The sequence below is a fragment of the Phalacrocorax carbo genome, chromosome 2 (assembly GCF_963921805.1).
Source record: "Phalacrocorax carbo chromosome 2, bPhaCar2.1, whole genome shotgun sequence".
Lineage (NCBI taxonomy): Eukaryota > Metazoa > Chordata > Aves > Suliformes > Phalacrocoracidae > Phalacrocorax > Phalacrocorax carbo.
Window position 1 is genome coordinate 119,971,105 of NC_087514.1, and position 13,452 is coordinate 119,984,556.

General features: G+C 42.9%; 1 protein-coding gene across 3 annotated transcripts in view; it reads right to left on the minus strand.

Moving 5' to 3' along the window:
• Positions 1–13,452, minus strand: part of TMEM108 (transmembrane protein 108) — a 169,549-nt gene that overhangs the window by 17,437 nt on the left and 138,660 nt on the right. The window contains exon 1 of one of the 3 annotated variants that reach the window (XM_009506590.2): positions 583–1,034. The exons of the other annotated variants lie outside the window; for them this stretch is intronic. Within the exon in view, the coding sequence (XP_009504885.1) occupies positions 583–595 (13 nt within the window). The 5' untranslated portion in view covers positions 596–1,034. Of the gene's footprint in view, positions 1–582; positions 1,035–13,452 lie in introns of those variants that run through there. 3 annotated transcript variants of the gene reach the window in all.

Consider the following 13,452-nt stretch of genomic DNA (forward strand, 5'->3'; position numbering starts at 1 on the left):
GGTTATTTAGTAGAATGCAGGGAATGAGACATGGAGATTAGCACCTCTTTTTGTAGTAACATAAAACAGCATCAGCAGAAGCTCTGGAAATCACATGTACAAACACAAATTAAGCAGTACTTGCTGACACTCCCAGTGTAACAACAGTAACAGTCGCTACAGTTTTCATGTGGCAAGATGTCCCAGTCCTTTAATGATATAAAAACATTGCAGAACACTACTGTTGCCTCTAAGATGCACTTCCATCACAGACTTCAGGAAAGCGAGCCTGTAAATCAAAATTAATTTCTGGTCCTCCAGGGAGTTAAACAATGGGTGATACAAATAGGACAGTGTCGTGTAGTCACAGGGCAGGCAGCTCCCAGTTCATTCTCATACTGCACTAGAGACTCACAGATACTACGGGAATAGGTGCTTTAGAAATGCTTCAGATCCCCTATTCAGCTAAATATATACAGACATCCGAGCTGTTGAACCTTGTGAAAAGGCTTACTGACAATCTAGGACAACAGTAATTACTGAGAGGAGGGTAATAAAAAGAAAGAGCCTGACTCTAGCTGCTTGTTCAAGGTAATCACTTACCTGAAAATATCATTTGGACTTGTCAGACATCCTCACCTGCTCACATCACACAGATTTGGAAGCTTCATCCCTCAGTAGAAAGAGGAGAAATACATCTTCTCCCTAACGAGGCAGCTGCACACAGGAGTTGCTGTTATTGTTGGAACTGGTTTGGAGGAATGAGGACAGAGACAGCCCAGGCAGGCGTGTCTTGCAGGGCTGTGCAGCGAGAGGGCTCGCTCCTTTATGGAGAGTACCTTTGCAACTGCAAGGCAGGATTACTTACTGAGCCAGTCCCCCTTTCTGCCAGCAGATCAAAGGGCTGCTTGGTATTCCAGCTTGGTTTCCCATCAAGTCCAGATACAGTTTGTCTGACACGGGTCTATTCAGATGCCAGAGGATTGCTGGCAGTTCTCGTTTTCTGGGAACAAAACAGCAACAAGCGCCCCAGCTGCACGTTCTTGTGAGGCTGTTCAGTCCCTATTTCAAGGCAGAGTGCCCTCCCTCCAGCGCAGCGTTTAGCTTTTTGTGTATGGATGGATCTTACACATCTACCTCCTGCTTCTGTACCTCCACCAGACTTTCCACTTCATTCAATTATCTCTAATGATATTAATATTCCTGTCAGAGGGAAGTATGGGGAGTGAAATAGGGATCTTCTCTCCTTCTCCTTCCCTGGCATTGAAATGTATGTTCTGTATTTTATTTCTTCACTCCTCAGTGGTGAATGGGCAATTTCTACTTTTTAACCATAAAGAAATCAACAGATCCTGTGATTCCTAAAGCCACAATCCTGCCCCCCTTCTTCCATTTCTTATTTCTTCTGGGTTTTTTTCTGGCACAGCTGGGTGTCTGGAGGAACACATTGCCTGGAAAGCAGAAAAATGTGCCCTGTGCAGCCAACTACCAATCCCTCAAAAGTCACGGGGAAATGGTAAGGGAGCAACAAGTTGCAGGCTTCTTGAGAGCAGTGTGGGATTCCCCCAGAAGTCAGAGGGCAATCCCCACTACTCAGTCTTTGATTCAGAGTCCCTGTTGTATCGAGGGGTGCTGCAAAAGGCTGAGCAGTTTGTTATACGGGATCCTCACAAAATTAACTCCTAATACTTTGCCTTCCTCTCTCTTATACCAGGTGAGAAGATCCTCCTTTTTTTCAGGCCTTGGATACAAGCATGTTGCAGCCAGGCTTCTTTTTTTCTGATGCTGTGGCCAAATCAGAAAGGAATGATGCTGTGACGATGGGTTTGAGATTTGGTGGCACAAGCAGCTATGGGGCCTATGAGAGTGACCCCAGTGCTGATTTTCAGGGACTAAAGTGCCTATCAGGAAGGCTAGGCAGGTGCATATATTATATCACAAATATATTTCACCCATAGTTACACAAACTGTTTTCACAGCCATGCTCATTTCATGGAAGACATGAAAAGATAGAGTAGAAATAATAACCTTAGATCTGCTTTGCATTTTTGTGCTCTCGTGCTGATGCTCTTTTTCTCTCTGCCATTTGCGGTTCACTTTTCACCATTACTGTTTCCAGTCTGAAGGTTTTTCTAAATAAAGATATTTAGTGCATTATATAAAAAAAAAGTTGGTCCCTACAAATATCAGCTTGTTTAGCAGTTTCTAGAACTCAGAGCTGATTAAGAGCTTGCTGCTGAAACAATGATTTAGCACGAAGCTGCAGCTGGTGTAACAAGAGAACCATGCCACGTATTTTAACCTTTGCTGGAGAATTCGCCACATCTGTAAGTACTAACTCACCACAGATTTCTTCCCTGTGTGCTGTCATGGATGGAAACATATGGCTCAAAACTGCAGAGGCTGTCGTTTGGAATTTCAGATGAAAACTCTTCATAAGGACAGAGGGTCTGTGCATTCCCTTGTCCAAAAACACATGGAAAAAAACAAAAATAATTTTAAAAGCAGAGGAGCGTTCCCTGGTCTGACAGCTTCCCCCTCACACAAAGCTTGTCCAGCCCCAGCAAATGCACATCCCTTCCTTTCCAGCCTTAACTTGGCAGCAGTTTTTGTTGGCAGGATGCTGTTGCCAAGGGAGACAGAAAGGATGTGCAGCTGGCTTTTCTTTCACCTGCCCGTAGTGCTGCTGATCCTATTTATGTTACTGCAGAACCTTTGGCTTCTAAGAGACCTACCATCAATGTCACCTGACCTTTTGAAGAGTTTTGACAATGACACAAATAGCTGTGGCCTTTGATGGAAAGCTTAAAATAGGATCTTGCCCAAGAGAGGGTGTAGTTGGTGTCACAGATGCTGGCTCAAGCAAGGGTATCCATTTCACGAGCAGCAATAAGAAGGGGGAAAGGAGGATCCAAAGCCATTTTAAAACCATTTCTGATAACTCCCCAAAACAGAGAGTAATTTCAGATATGTAAAAGTTACATGCTTAGCCTAAGGTAGCCGTGGCTCTGGCAGGCACTTCACCCCATCCACGGGTTGACTGGTACCACAAAGAGGTTCCTCTCTTGCCATTAGCAAAAGAGGTCACATAGGGGATGATGAGCTTTAACTAGATGTCCAGCTTTCAGGCGATAAAAATTAGGTGAGATGAATCCCACCTTGTATCCCTCTATCTATTTAGATGGCATCACCATAAAGCAAACCAAGAACTTATTTAGTAAGATAAAGGGATAAATACAAGTGATGTTTGAAAAGGTGAAATGTAGTCTCTGTGTTGTGATACTTCCCAGGAGAGGAATTCCCCCTGCCCTGGACATTCAGAACCAGTTTCTACTGAACACCAACACAACAAGCCTTAGAAAGCAACACTTCATTGGCATGAAGAGCGGACTAGAGCAGGGCCTGGCAGCCTTTCCATGGTAAGGCATTAGGAAGAATTTTTCTTTCCCATATTAGAGGGTAAGTGGGCAAGCACTAATTCAGCTGAAGCTAGAAGCTGTTGCCTCTCAAATAAACAGCATGTTACTGATCAGTTGTGCCTGGCCCCTGCAAGGCAAGATGTCTGGTGCCTGCTAAACTGGAAAGTGGCAGGTAGCATGAGGAAGTAGGAGCCACTTCTTCATGCATAAGCCTTTTCTCAAAAAAATCACAGCCTCTACACCTGCTGCATTCCTTTCAAAATCCTCCCACTTGCAGTTGGAGGTAACCAAGTCCGGCTTTTGATTCCAGCACCAGATGATACGTCTTTTCCAAACCTAATTTCTTCAAGACTAAGCCTCCAGCTCTAAGTAATTTACACCGACTTACCTATCAATCAAGGACGCTTATTCTAGATTCAGGATACTCTTTCATTACAGCACAGTAATTTTTAGCTTGTCTTTTCTAAGGAAACATTTACAGGAACAGGTTGTCTATCCCTTTGTCTGTCTTTCCGAGTAACCTCTGATCCATGGCTGATTTCAAATACTGTAACACACTGTATGACAACTGGCGAGAAGGCAGAGCAGAGCGCCCTACGTGTGGATCTGCTTCGATGATGCAGACCTTTTTTTCTGTACTTGCAGAAGCTGTGCTTACGTTCTCCAGCTGCAGGTACAGAAATGTTGATACTGCAGCCAGAAGGGATATTATAGTTATGCATAGGCTGACTAACTTCTACAAACCCTGAAGGTATTTCAGTCATTTCATCTGTTCACTGAAAGTAATTTGGATGATTTATTACTTATGCCCCCTTCAAACACATTATTACATCCAAGTGCCTGGTTATCTTTGTGCTTGATCTCCAGTGAGAGCTTGTAATGAGTAGCTTGCACTGATCTGTTATGTGAGCAGGTAACACACAATTAGAAAGTAACTATTATATTTACCTACAGGAAAGTTTTATTCAGATTTTTTTGCCATTTCTGAGTTGAAGGAAAAGGGACGCTGTGCCTCAGAGTGAGTAAATATGTTGTGGGGTTTGCGGGGGGGAAGGGGCTTGTGCAGTTATTCACTGTCTCAGTTTATCATCTGTACAAGTGAGAACCAAACCAGGTCAGGATCAAGGGAGTCAGCATTTCCAGTATGGGGGACTGGCTACTGGTTTGGGTATACAAAGGGTCAGACTTGAATGGGAATAATTCCCAAGGTGGACTTGGGCTATAAAAGGTTGTGAGAGTTTCCACTTCCAGATTTTCTCCTAAAAGCACAGCCCAAGGATGTAAGGTTACACATAAATCAGCCAGAAAGGCTGTACTGTGCTGCTTTTATTATCTGCTGGATTATACAGGGCTAGCAAAGCCTTTGGAGTGGATGTAAGGTTGCTAGGGAGAGAAGTGAGCTGTTACGTTTAATTTCTGTTCATCCTTCCTGCAGACTAGCGACAGCTTCGTTTTAGCTTCTGGAACAAAAGTTTGTATTGCCTCTTAGCTGTCTTGAGTTGAACCTGGCTTCAGCTAAGCCTGATTTCAGAAAAATGGATGTTCATCATGGCCCAGCTGCACTGAGCCACGTGGGTGCTCCATGAGCTGCTCTTCAAGGAGGTCTGCTGATGGCCTGTGGGGGTCAGTGAAGCCCCTCTACAGCCTGCAAAAAATGGAGGTGCATGCCTGAAATGCAGGAGTGTCAGGGGTGCATGTTGCATTAGGACATACAAGGATAAAAGGGAAAGATTAAATTCCTTTCTTGAAAATATCAGCTGCTCACCGCAGAGATGAAGAAAGTGGTTTTTGCTCCATTAGGTGAATTGCAAGATTGCACAGGTATTGAGATATGGATTTTTTGCCATCCTTTGAAGCTGGGTATTGGTCTGGAAGGAACAACGGTCTAACCTAGTGTAGTAAATCGTATGTTCTTATGTGTAAGGTCACAGCAGTAGCTGGATATAATTTCTGCTAATGAGAGCAGGACTCTGCTGATTATACTTCACTCAGTGTTATTGCTCCTGAATTAGATTCAAGAGGTGGAGATGTGCAGTATCATACACAAAGAACATAAGGGTGAGAAGACATGGTGATACAGCATACTTGATTAGTCAGGGGATCAGTAATTCAAGTGGAAATACATATGAAGTTAGGAAGAGGTTCTAACTATAAAAATATTCTCTATCAAGTCTGCAGTGCATTCACTTCTGCAATTCATATTTCCTATTCAGCATGAATGCAGTTATGCAACAAAGTAAAATGGTTCACCTTTTTGGGTGGATGGTCTCTTTTTACATGCACTTTTGCATTTTTTTTAAAAAAATCCACTACCAATATGTGTGTGCTACTTTGGCATGTTATTTTGAACACGTGTAGGTCTTGTCTTTTCATAGGAACACACTGCATATCTGAAACATTATTTACATTCAATGGTTTAAGTGTTCATGGTGGACTCAGATCATTAGAGTTTCATCCTGCCTTAAATGTGACAGGCTGGCACTGTCATATGCACTCCTTTGCACCATCAACATAGAATCACTGTTTTGGATAATAGTAATAACAATGAGCATAACTCCTATCGCAGCATTACTCACACAGTACTTTACAAGTAAAATATTTTATTTGGCCCGCCTTTCTGGTTAAACCTGCCTCTATTTATATTCAGAAGAGAATCTACTTCACCTCCACAGTTAGTTTTATTTTCGAAGGAAATTGGACTGACAACCCTAACAACTTCCGATTATTCACAGAACAGCCCTTGTGAAGAGAATAATGTACCAGCTTTTCCATGTTGCCCTGACAGCACACAGCCCTTCGGGGATCTTCTCTTGATGTGAAAGTTAGCGCAGCCTCAATGTTCATTCATCCTTGACTCCTCTTTCGTTACCACCACTTATGTTGTTGGTGATATGACATGGGCATCTTATCCGTCTCCTTCCCTCTCCAGCAGCTACACTGGGAGCCTTGTTTTATTTCAGTCAGGCTATTACGTAGTTCCCAAAGTATGGTATTACATCAGCTACTGCTGATGGGGGCTGGAGTCAACAGGTGAACCAGAGAGCGACTGTTCTCCTACCTCTCCCCTGCACCATCTCGCCTCCAGAAGCACAGCAGCTGTGCAATGCTGCACTCCAATCCTGGATGGCTACTGAGAGCACCAAGTGCTCAGACACCTCTGCCTTTACAGTTACAGCCTGGGTGTCCCATGCTGAGAAAGCATCGCAGGAGCAAAGTCCTGAGGTGCTTGTCCTAATGCTTTGCTGTGTCTCTAGCCCTGTGATCTGACTGCTCTGCTCTTGAAGGCTATTCATTTTTTTTTCTGGTGGAGGTGCAGAAATGCCAGCCATGTAACAGGAACATTCGATTTTTGGTAGTTTCAGTGCCTACCTCAGTGGTAGCACCTGGCTTCACTGTGCTGCCCTTAATACGTGTGACTGCCAGGGTCCCAGGGAGGGCTTGAGATTTCCTGGTGCATTGTCAACAAACTTCAAACACAGCTGTGGGTTGTTTCCTCAGAAATGATGCAAGTGCAAACATACCCAGTGGTGCATTTGGAAAGACAAATTCATCTCTGAAATAGCTAATAGCATGTTTTTATTGCTTACGCTACTCTGATCCAGGCTTTCCTTGGTCTGGACTTAATTTTTTAATATACAAAACATAACCTTGAAACTAGGATGCAGCAGAGCTAATGACAAATGAAGAACTTTTTCTGTTCTTCTTCATTCACCATGAATGAACTACAATTAAATATCACTCTGGATCCTCAACAGACAGATGCTGGAAGAGCTGTGTGGCAGTCAGTTACATTGCCATGAAATGCAATGATAATACTGACATAAGTGTCTTGTTGTCACACTTTTGCCTTATTACATTTTCCGTTTCCTCTGTCTCTCTTTTTAAGCATTCTCAGCTGTCACTGTCCCCGAGCAGTAAAATTATTCCCACAGTAAAGTGCAATATCGGAAAGCAATTCTGTTTGGAGACAGAGCACTAAGTGTGGCGTATCAGCATTAAACCTGCAGGAGAACATTAGTCTTTGCATTAACATTAACTACCATGGCTAAGAGAATATATTAGCAACAGCTTTAGTAAAGGTCAGGACACTGAGAGGAAGGAATATCAAGAAGCATTATACAAAGGACATAATTTTAAGATGAAGTGCTGAGTTTCTGCTCCTTCAATATGAGTTGAAAGGACTGGATGGAAATAAATAACAGAAGGCTTGCTTGAGGGACCAATTCCAGGACCATTGACAGCAGCGTCTGGAAAAGTCCACTGGGGCCCTGTGGTGGCTTCTGCTGTACCAGTGCAAATCCAGGACAACGCCTCTGCAATTAGTCAGATTATTCAGCATACAAAGACTCTTAGAGAAGAGCATAGGAAACACTAAAGGAACCACCAGAAGGAAAAGATGATTGGGAGCTGAAGACCAATGACCAAATGAGAAGTAAGAAATAATCTGAAGATTAATGGCAATTAAGAACTGGAAGGAGTAGTCAAAGGAGCAGAGAGGCTCATCTTTTGTGCTCTTCAAATCTGGGTGCTGGGTTGGGCACCTGAACTCATCATGGCAGCTCAGCACAACTGCTGCTTGGGTGCTTAATTGCCCCCCACTCCCTTTACCTGCTTTGTTGGAAATTAGTGCTTAAGTGAAATAGGATGTTTAAATAAAACTCAAGTACTTGCATACCAAAGATGTTGAAAACAGCTGCTTGGCTTAAGATTATTCACAAACAGTAACTCGTATATAGTACCTAAAAGCAAGTTATCTGGCATGAACCAAGGTCAGTGGCTGAAATGCCTGAGGTATCAATAAATACACATAAGGTTGTATTTTGATGCAGTCAGAATCCAACTTCTTGGTTTGGGTGCAGCCTCAGCAAGGCCCTGGAGCAAGATCCGCTTCCATCTGATGTCGGTGGCATCACCCACGTGCCAGAAGTGTCACTCATGATCAACACTTTACTGAACTGGGACCAGGGTGGGAGCAGGCAGGTAAAGCAGAGGGAACAGCAAAATCAACATGTACCTCTGCTGTTACAGGCCTAAATCACAGAAGATTTTTGAGGGGATGTACAGTATGCAGTTCTTCAGGCAGATACATTACTGTCCCATTCTGCCATGCTTATTTAGTGTATACTTATTCAAAAGTGGCCCTGCTGGGAGCTGCTCCTGCACGCTCATTCACTGTCAATTACGTTGCCAGAAACACAGCAGCACCCACAGCAACGTATCTATTTTATTACAACTATTTCCTTAAGATGACCTTGGGACCGAGATATTTATCAGGAGAGAAATAAAACAAAAAGAGGAAAAAAATGACCCAGCAACAGTTTGTAACAATTTGTTTGTGAAGGTGGTGTGATTTGAGCTTGCAAATTGCAGGCAAACATTTCGTACTTGCTGTGGCAATATAAAGCATCTCCTACTCAGAGCTCTGTGTCAACTTCTGTCTCTGTCAAAATTAATGCTTCCAATTAGTCCTGTTTTATTGCACATCCATCACAGGAGATTCACTGTTAGGGCTTTGAACAATACAAATCCATATACTGGTAATTATGAAAAAATACATTTAGCAAGACACAAATGTTTCATATTTATCAGCAGCGCCTTGGGTGCTTTACAGGTTTTTTTCTCACACATTTTTAATTTCTACGGTCAGATTCATCTTTGGGTTTAGTAACTAACTGAAGTCAAAGGCCGTATAACTCTTTGCACTGGGCTCAGGCTTAGCTACTTAGCATTTTCAACAGGTCTCTTGAAAAATCATCTAGCTACCATGCATGTGTCCAAGGCACTAACTGATCTTCCAAGCTACGTGGCACACACCATGTAGGGGGAAAAAATATCCAGACTTATTCCTCGAAATTACATCATATTACCTAACTTATCCATTGCTGTTTCCAAACTTTCTTTTTATATGTAAAATCTTTGGCACATATTAAAAATATATGTGAAATAGCTTAGAAAGGACTATAAAGATGGCAAAAGGGAAGACTCTGCTTAAGGCACCGATCAAAATTATGGTTCCCTAACAAGCCTTTGGTTTTTAGAGACACATAACTGTCACAATAATTATTTAAATGGGCTAAAACTTTTCAGGTTTGGAGTCAGTCCAGATGTGATATTTCCCGAAGACAGGAGCAGAAGGAGCAATGTAAGGTGCAGCCCTGAAACGAAACAGAGGAAGTGCTTGTCTCTGCTTGCTCACCAGGGTCTCAGGAGCAGCTGGACATAAACACCCTTTCACCACTGGAGCAGCCGCTCTTGGCAAAGCATGATTAAAAACTGAATATTATGACAAAAATTCTTACAAGTTATTTTAAAAATGATTCCTGAAAACAAAAGAAATATTTATTTTTTAAAAATTAATCATTATGCAGAACTGTTGGAAAGCAAAACAACTGACACCAAGCTTTAATCTGTGCAGGATTCTTTATTGCCCAGTGGCTCTGGAGACGCAGGGAAAGCATGATGTCCCTCAACAAGACCCTTCTGGTATAAGAGGACTGTCTGTGTAGCACTGAGTTATCTTAGCAGCTCTATCTCACTGCCTGTCACAGACCTTGATGTGAGTGTGGGACAGGGATGAAGGGGAAAGGGTGCAGTTGGAAAGCTCTGCCTCTTAGTTTCTGGAACGGCAGCAGAAGAGACGTGCCCAAGGGCAGGCTGAGTCACTTTGCAGAGTTCTGCTCTGCTTCATTGCTGCTTGAAAGGGAAATATTTTAAATCTTGCTCCCTTTGTAGCTCCAGAACAACAACAGTCTAGAGAGAAAGAGAGGGCATCACAAGCTCTGGGGCCAGGCATCAGATGCACATAGCATCAGGGTTGTTTGCCTACTTGCTGCCATGCAGCATATGGGGGCCTGAGAGGAAAATGACAGGGAAATCTTAGCAGGGATGCAACCAGCAGGTTGCTGTAGAAATTATTCTTTAAAATCTTTTAAGTTTTAGTAAAGATTCAGATCTTTTTCTATGACAAGCTAAAACTTGCTCTGTGTGATCCCACAGAGGCTTTTTAACTCTAGAGGGCATTAACTTTTCCACTAAAGATGGAGGTAAAGAGCCAGTGGATCACAGTTCTTCAGCCACATGGCTGGCCGGCAGGACTTGTGGGGTGAGCAAGCCCCACCTAGCCCTTTCGTTTTCAATTCATGGCCCAGGCAACACACGTGCTTGACCATCTTGTAGGCACTTTAGACCAATGGACCAGACGCTCAGCTCATGTGAATTGCCTCGCCCTACTAAAAACCAAAAAGCACTGCCAACTTGGAGCCATCCGGGGGCTGGCTCTGTACCTGGGAAGCTGGAAGGCCAAGCGTGCTCTTATCGCTTCATGACATTTTGACAACGCATTTAAAGTCAGCAGTGCAGAGCAACCCCTCCAAAGCTCCAGCCTCATCACAGTGGCAGAGTTCATTAACAGGATCGTGTCAAAGATTCTCCCTACACCTCCCTCCTGAGACCGCACTGTTGAGCTACTAGCCTTAAACAAACAAGCTGATTGCAAGGGGGAGGAGGAAAGTGAGGACAGAAGGGGAAGGGAGAAACAGAATAGTATTTTTAGATGGTAGGACGAAATAACCAATTGTAATCTCAGTTTTAAAAAAAATGAATCACCCATTCATTCATTCACAGGCATGAATATGATGAAACTCACCCTCCACAGAATAAGAGTTGCTGATGGCAGTTATGCAAATCCATTCCTAGCAGACGCCTGGTGGTGTACATTTACATGTCTTTCTGTGATGTGTGTATGATTATGCTGAAGAGTCTTGTCCAAAGATGAAATCTCTGGACTGACAAGCCGTCCCTTCTGTGTGCCCACAGGCACAGGCATGCTGTAGCAGCAGTTGTGGGGGGATAAGGCTGGGCGTATCAGTATTATATCTAATTAACATATACATATATATTTCATGTTTATTTTTTGTTCATATTTTTATCAATAAACAGATTAGGAAAAAAACTGCAATCTTTTATAGTTTAGGTCTAGGCTTCTCTTCCAGTAAACACATCAAGGTCTTTCGTTTGTCAGAGATTAGAAAAAACTACTGACAGAGGCTGCCCAAGAAAGACAGTACCGTGGATCAGATGGATCATGCTGAGGTGGTCTGAAGTGTCCACACAGTGTGGTCCCCATTGGGACAGGAGATATAAATCTAGACTTGTGAGGCTCCTTGTTAGTCTCTATTACAGACCCTGGAAAAAATTGTCTCATATGGAGGCATCATCTCGATATATGGCAAAATCTCCTACCATGTATGCACAGTGTACAGCTTATGAAGATAAAATCCATTTAAAAGGGTGCCTGTTCGTGCAAAATGAAGCCACAATTGCATTTGCTTAACTCTAAATGTATGTCACGACAACTGAAGCTCAGCTCAAGGCGTAAGGATTGAGTGCTCTGACTCCAATTCACAAGAGGTAGAAGCATCTTGAACTGAATGGATGAGAGCCCAGGTTGACACATCAACATTGGCTAGACCTGGACAGCCTTGCTGAGGCACATGGCTGTTGGACCAAGAAGAGAATTGCATCAAGAGATGTCAGGGAATGGCTGGGTCATTTGGGGGGGCTTCATGTGATGGTTTAGGAGTACGAAGACTTGATTTCATAACTGCTGTTCGTTTGCAGTTTGCCTGATAGAGCACATGACATGGGGAGAGGCTGGAAAAATCCACTTCCTGTAAATACGCTATAGGTTTTAGGAGTTTTAACATGTCTGTTCCCTTTAACCATGTACAGCTTACAGTGATTTTTTTGGGGTCACGGAGCTTATTTGAAGACGAAGGGACAGACTTGGTGGAATTTTATGTGGAATTTATGTGGAATTTCATGCAAGGGCTCAGCTTGACAGAAACGACAAAATTCACCCAATGAAAAACCTGGTTCAAACCCACTAAATGGATTTACGTGACTGACCCCACATCATTTTGATGAGATGTAATCTTTACTTGTGTTCTGCATGTCTGAAAAATGAAAATTTTTCTCTGTCTACTGTCATCAACATGTCAAGGCAAAGCCCAAAACTGACATGTATATGGCAGCCTTAACTCTTTAACAACCACTCCCTGGAATGGGGAAGATATTAGAGAGATCCCTGAACATAGCAGGCTTAGAGCATTTCTGGAAGGAAGGAAAGGAAGAAGGAAGGACAAAGGAGATGCCCTAAGACAGGGAGTAGGGAGAAAGAGAGAGGAAGGAAAAAGGGAAACAGAGAAAAATAGGAATGGAAAATGGCAGAGTATGCATATTTTCTTACTGAGCAATACTGGATACAAGAAATATGTCCAGACTAAATAATGCTATCTGCAAAGATTAATTGCTATACATGGCCAAATCCTACTTCCGATCATTGCACAAACATCCCATTGACATGGCTGAGATATTTACTCCATACTGAATGCACATTATTTATACTTCAGCCCATGGATTGGCATCAGAGCTGGAACTGGGCCTTTCGTGCAGAATAAATCTGACATTCCTCCTTTCGACCTGTTTAACATTCTAGGAAAACAAATTTCTTCATGAATATGTGCAAAATGTGCCAAGATGAGTTCTGCCCTCAGACTGGCATTTCAGTGGGGCTGTGCTGCTGTATTTCAAAGCAAAATTTGGCCTTCGACTCTAATTGCTCCCAACTCTAGAAATATTGAATTGATTTTCTTCAGACATGAACTGTTTTCTCCTTCATCACTGAGGTCTATAAAACAAGCTGAGTTCAAATTTCCTAGCGTCAGCTGTTCTTGAGTTATGAGGGCAGAGAAGCTGCAGCCGGAACAAATAGGAATAGCTGGTTTCTCTTCATGCCCACATATCATAAAAACAGCCAGGCTGATTTTGCTGAGAGTTCTTGAAATATTCACCTTTAGGCTGAGGCCAAGCCTGAAAAATACACTGCCACCCCCTGAGGAACTTTCTTGAGAAAATTAGGAAAAAGTGGAAAATGGGGTTAAGCCTGGAAACAGAAATCAATCTGAAGCCATAACAGCGGTTTGTTTCCGCAGGAGTAATTAGCAATTCCCACGCCTCCATCATAAATTAGCTTATTAAGAGCCTACATGCTCCT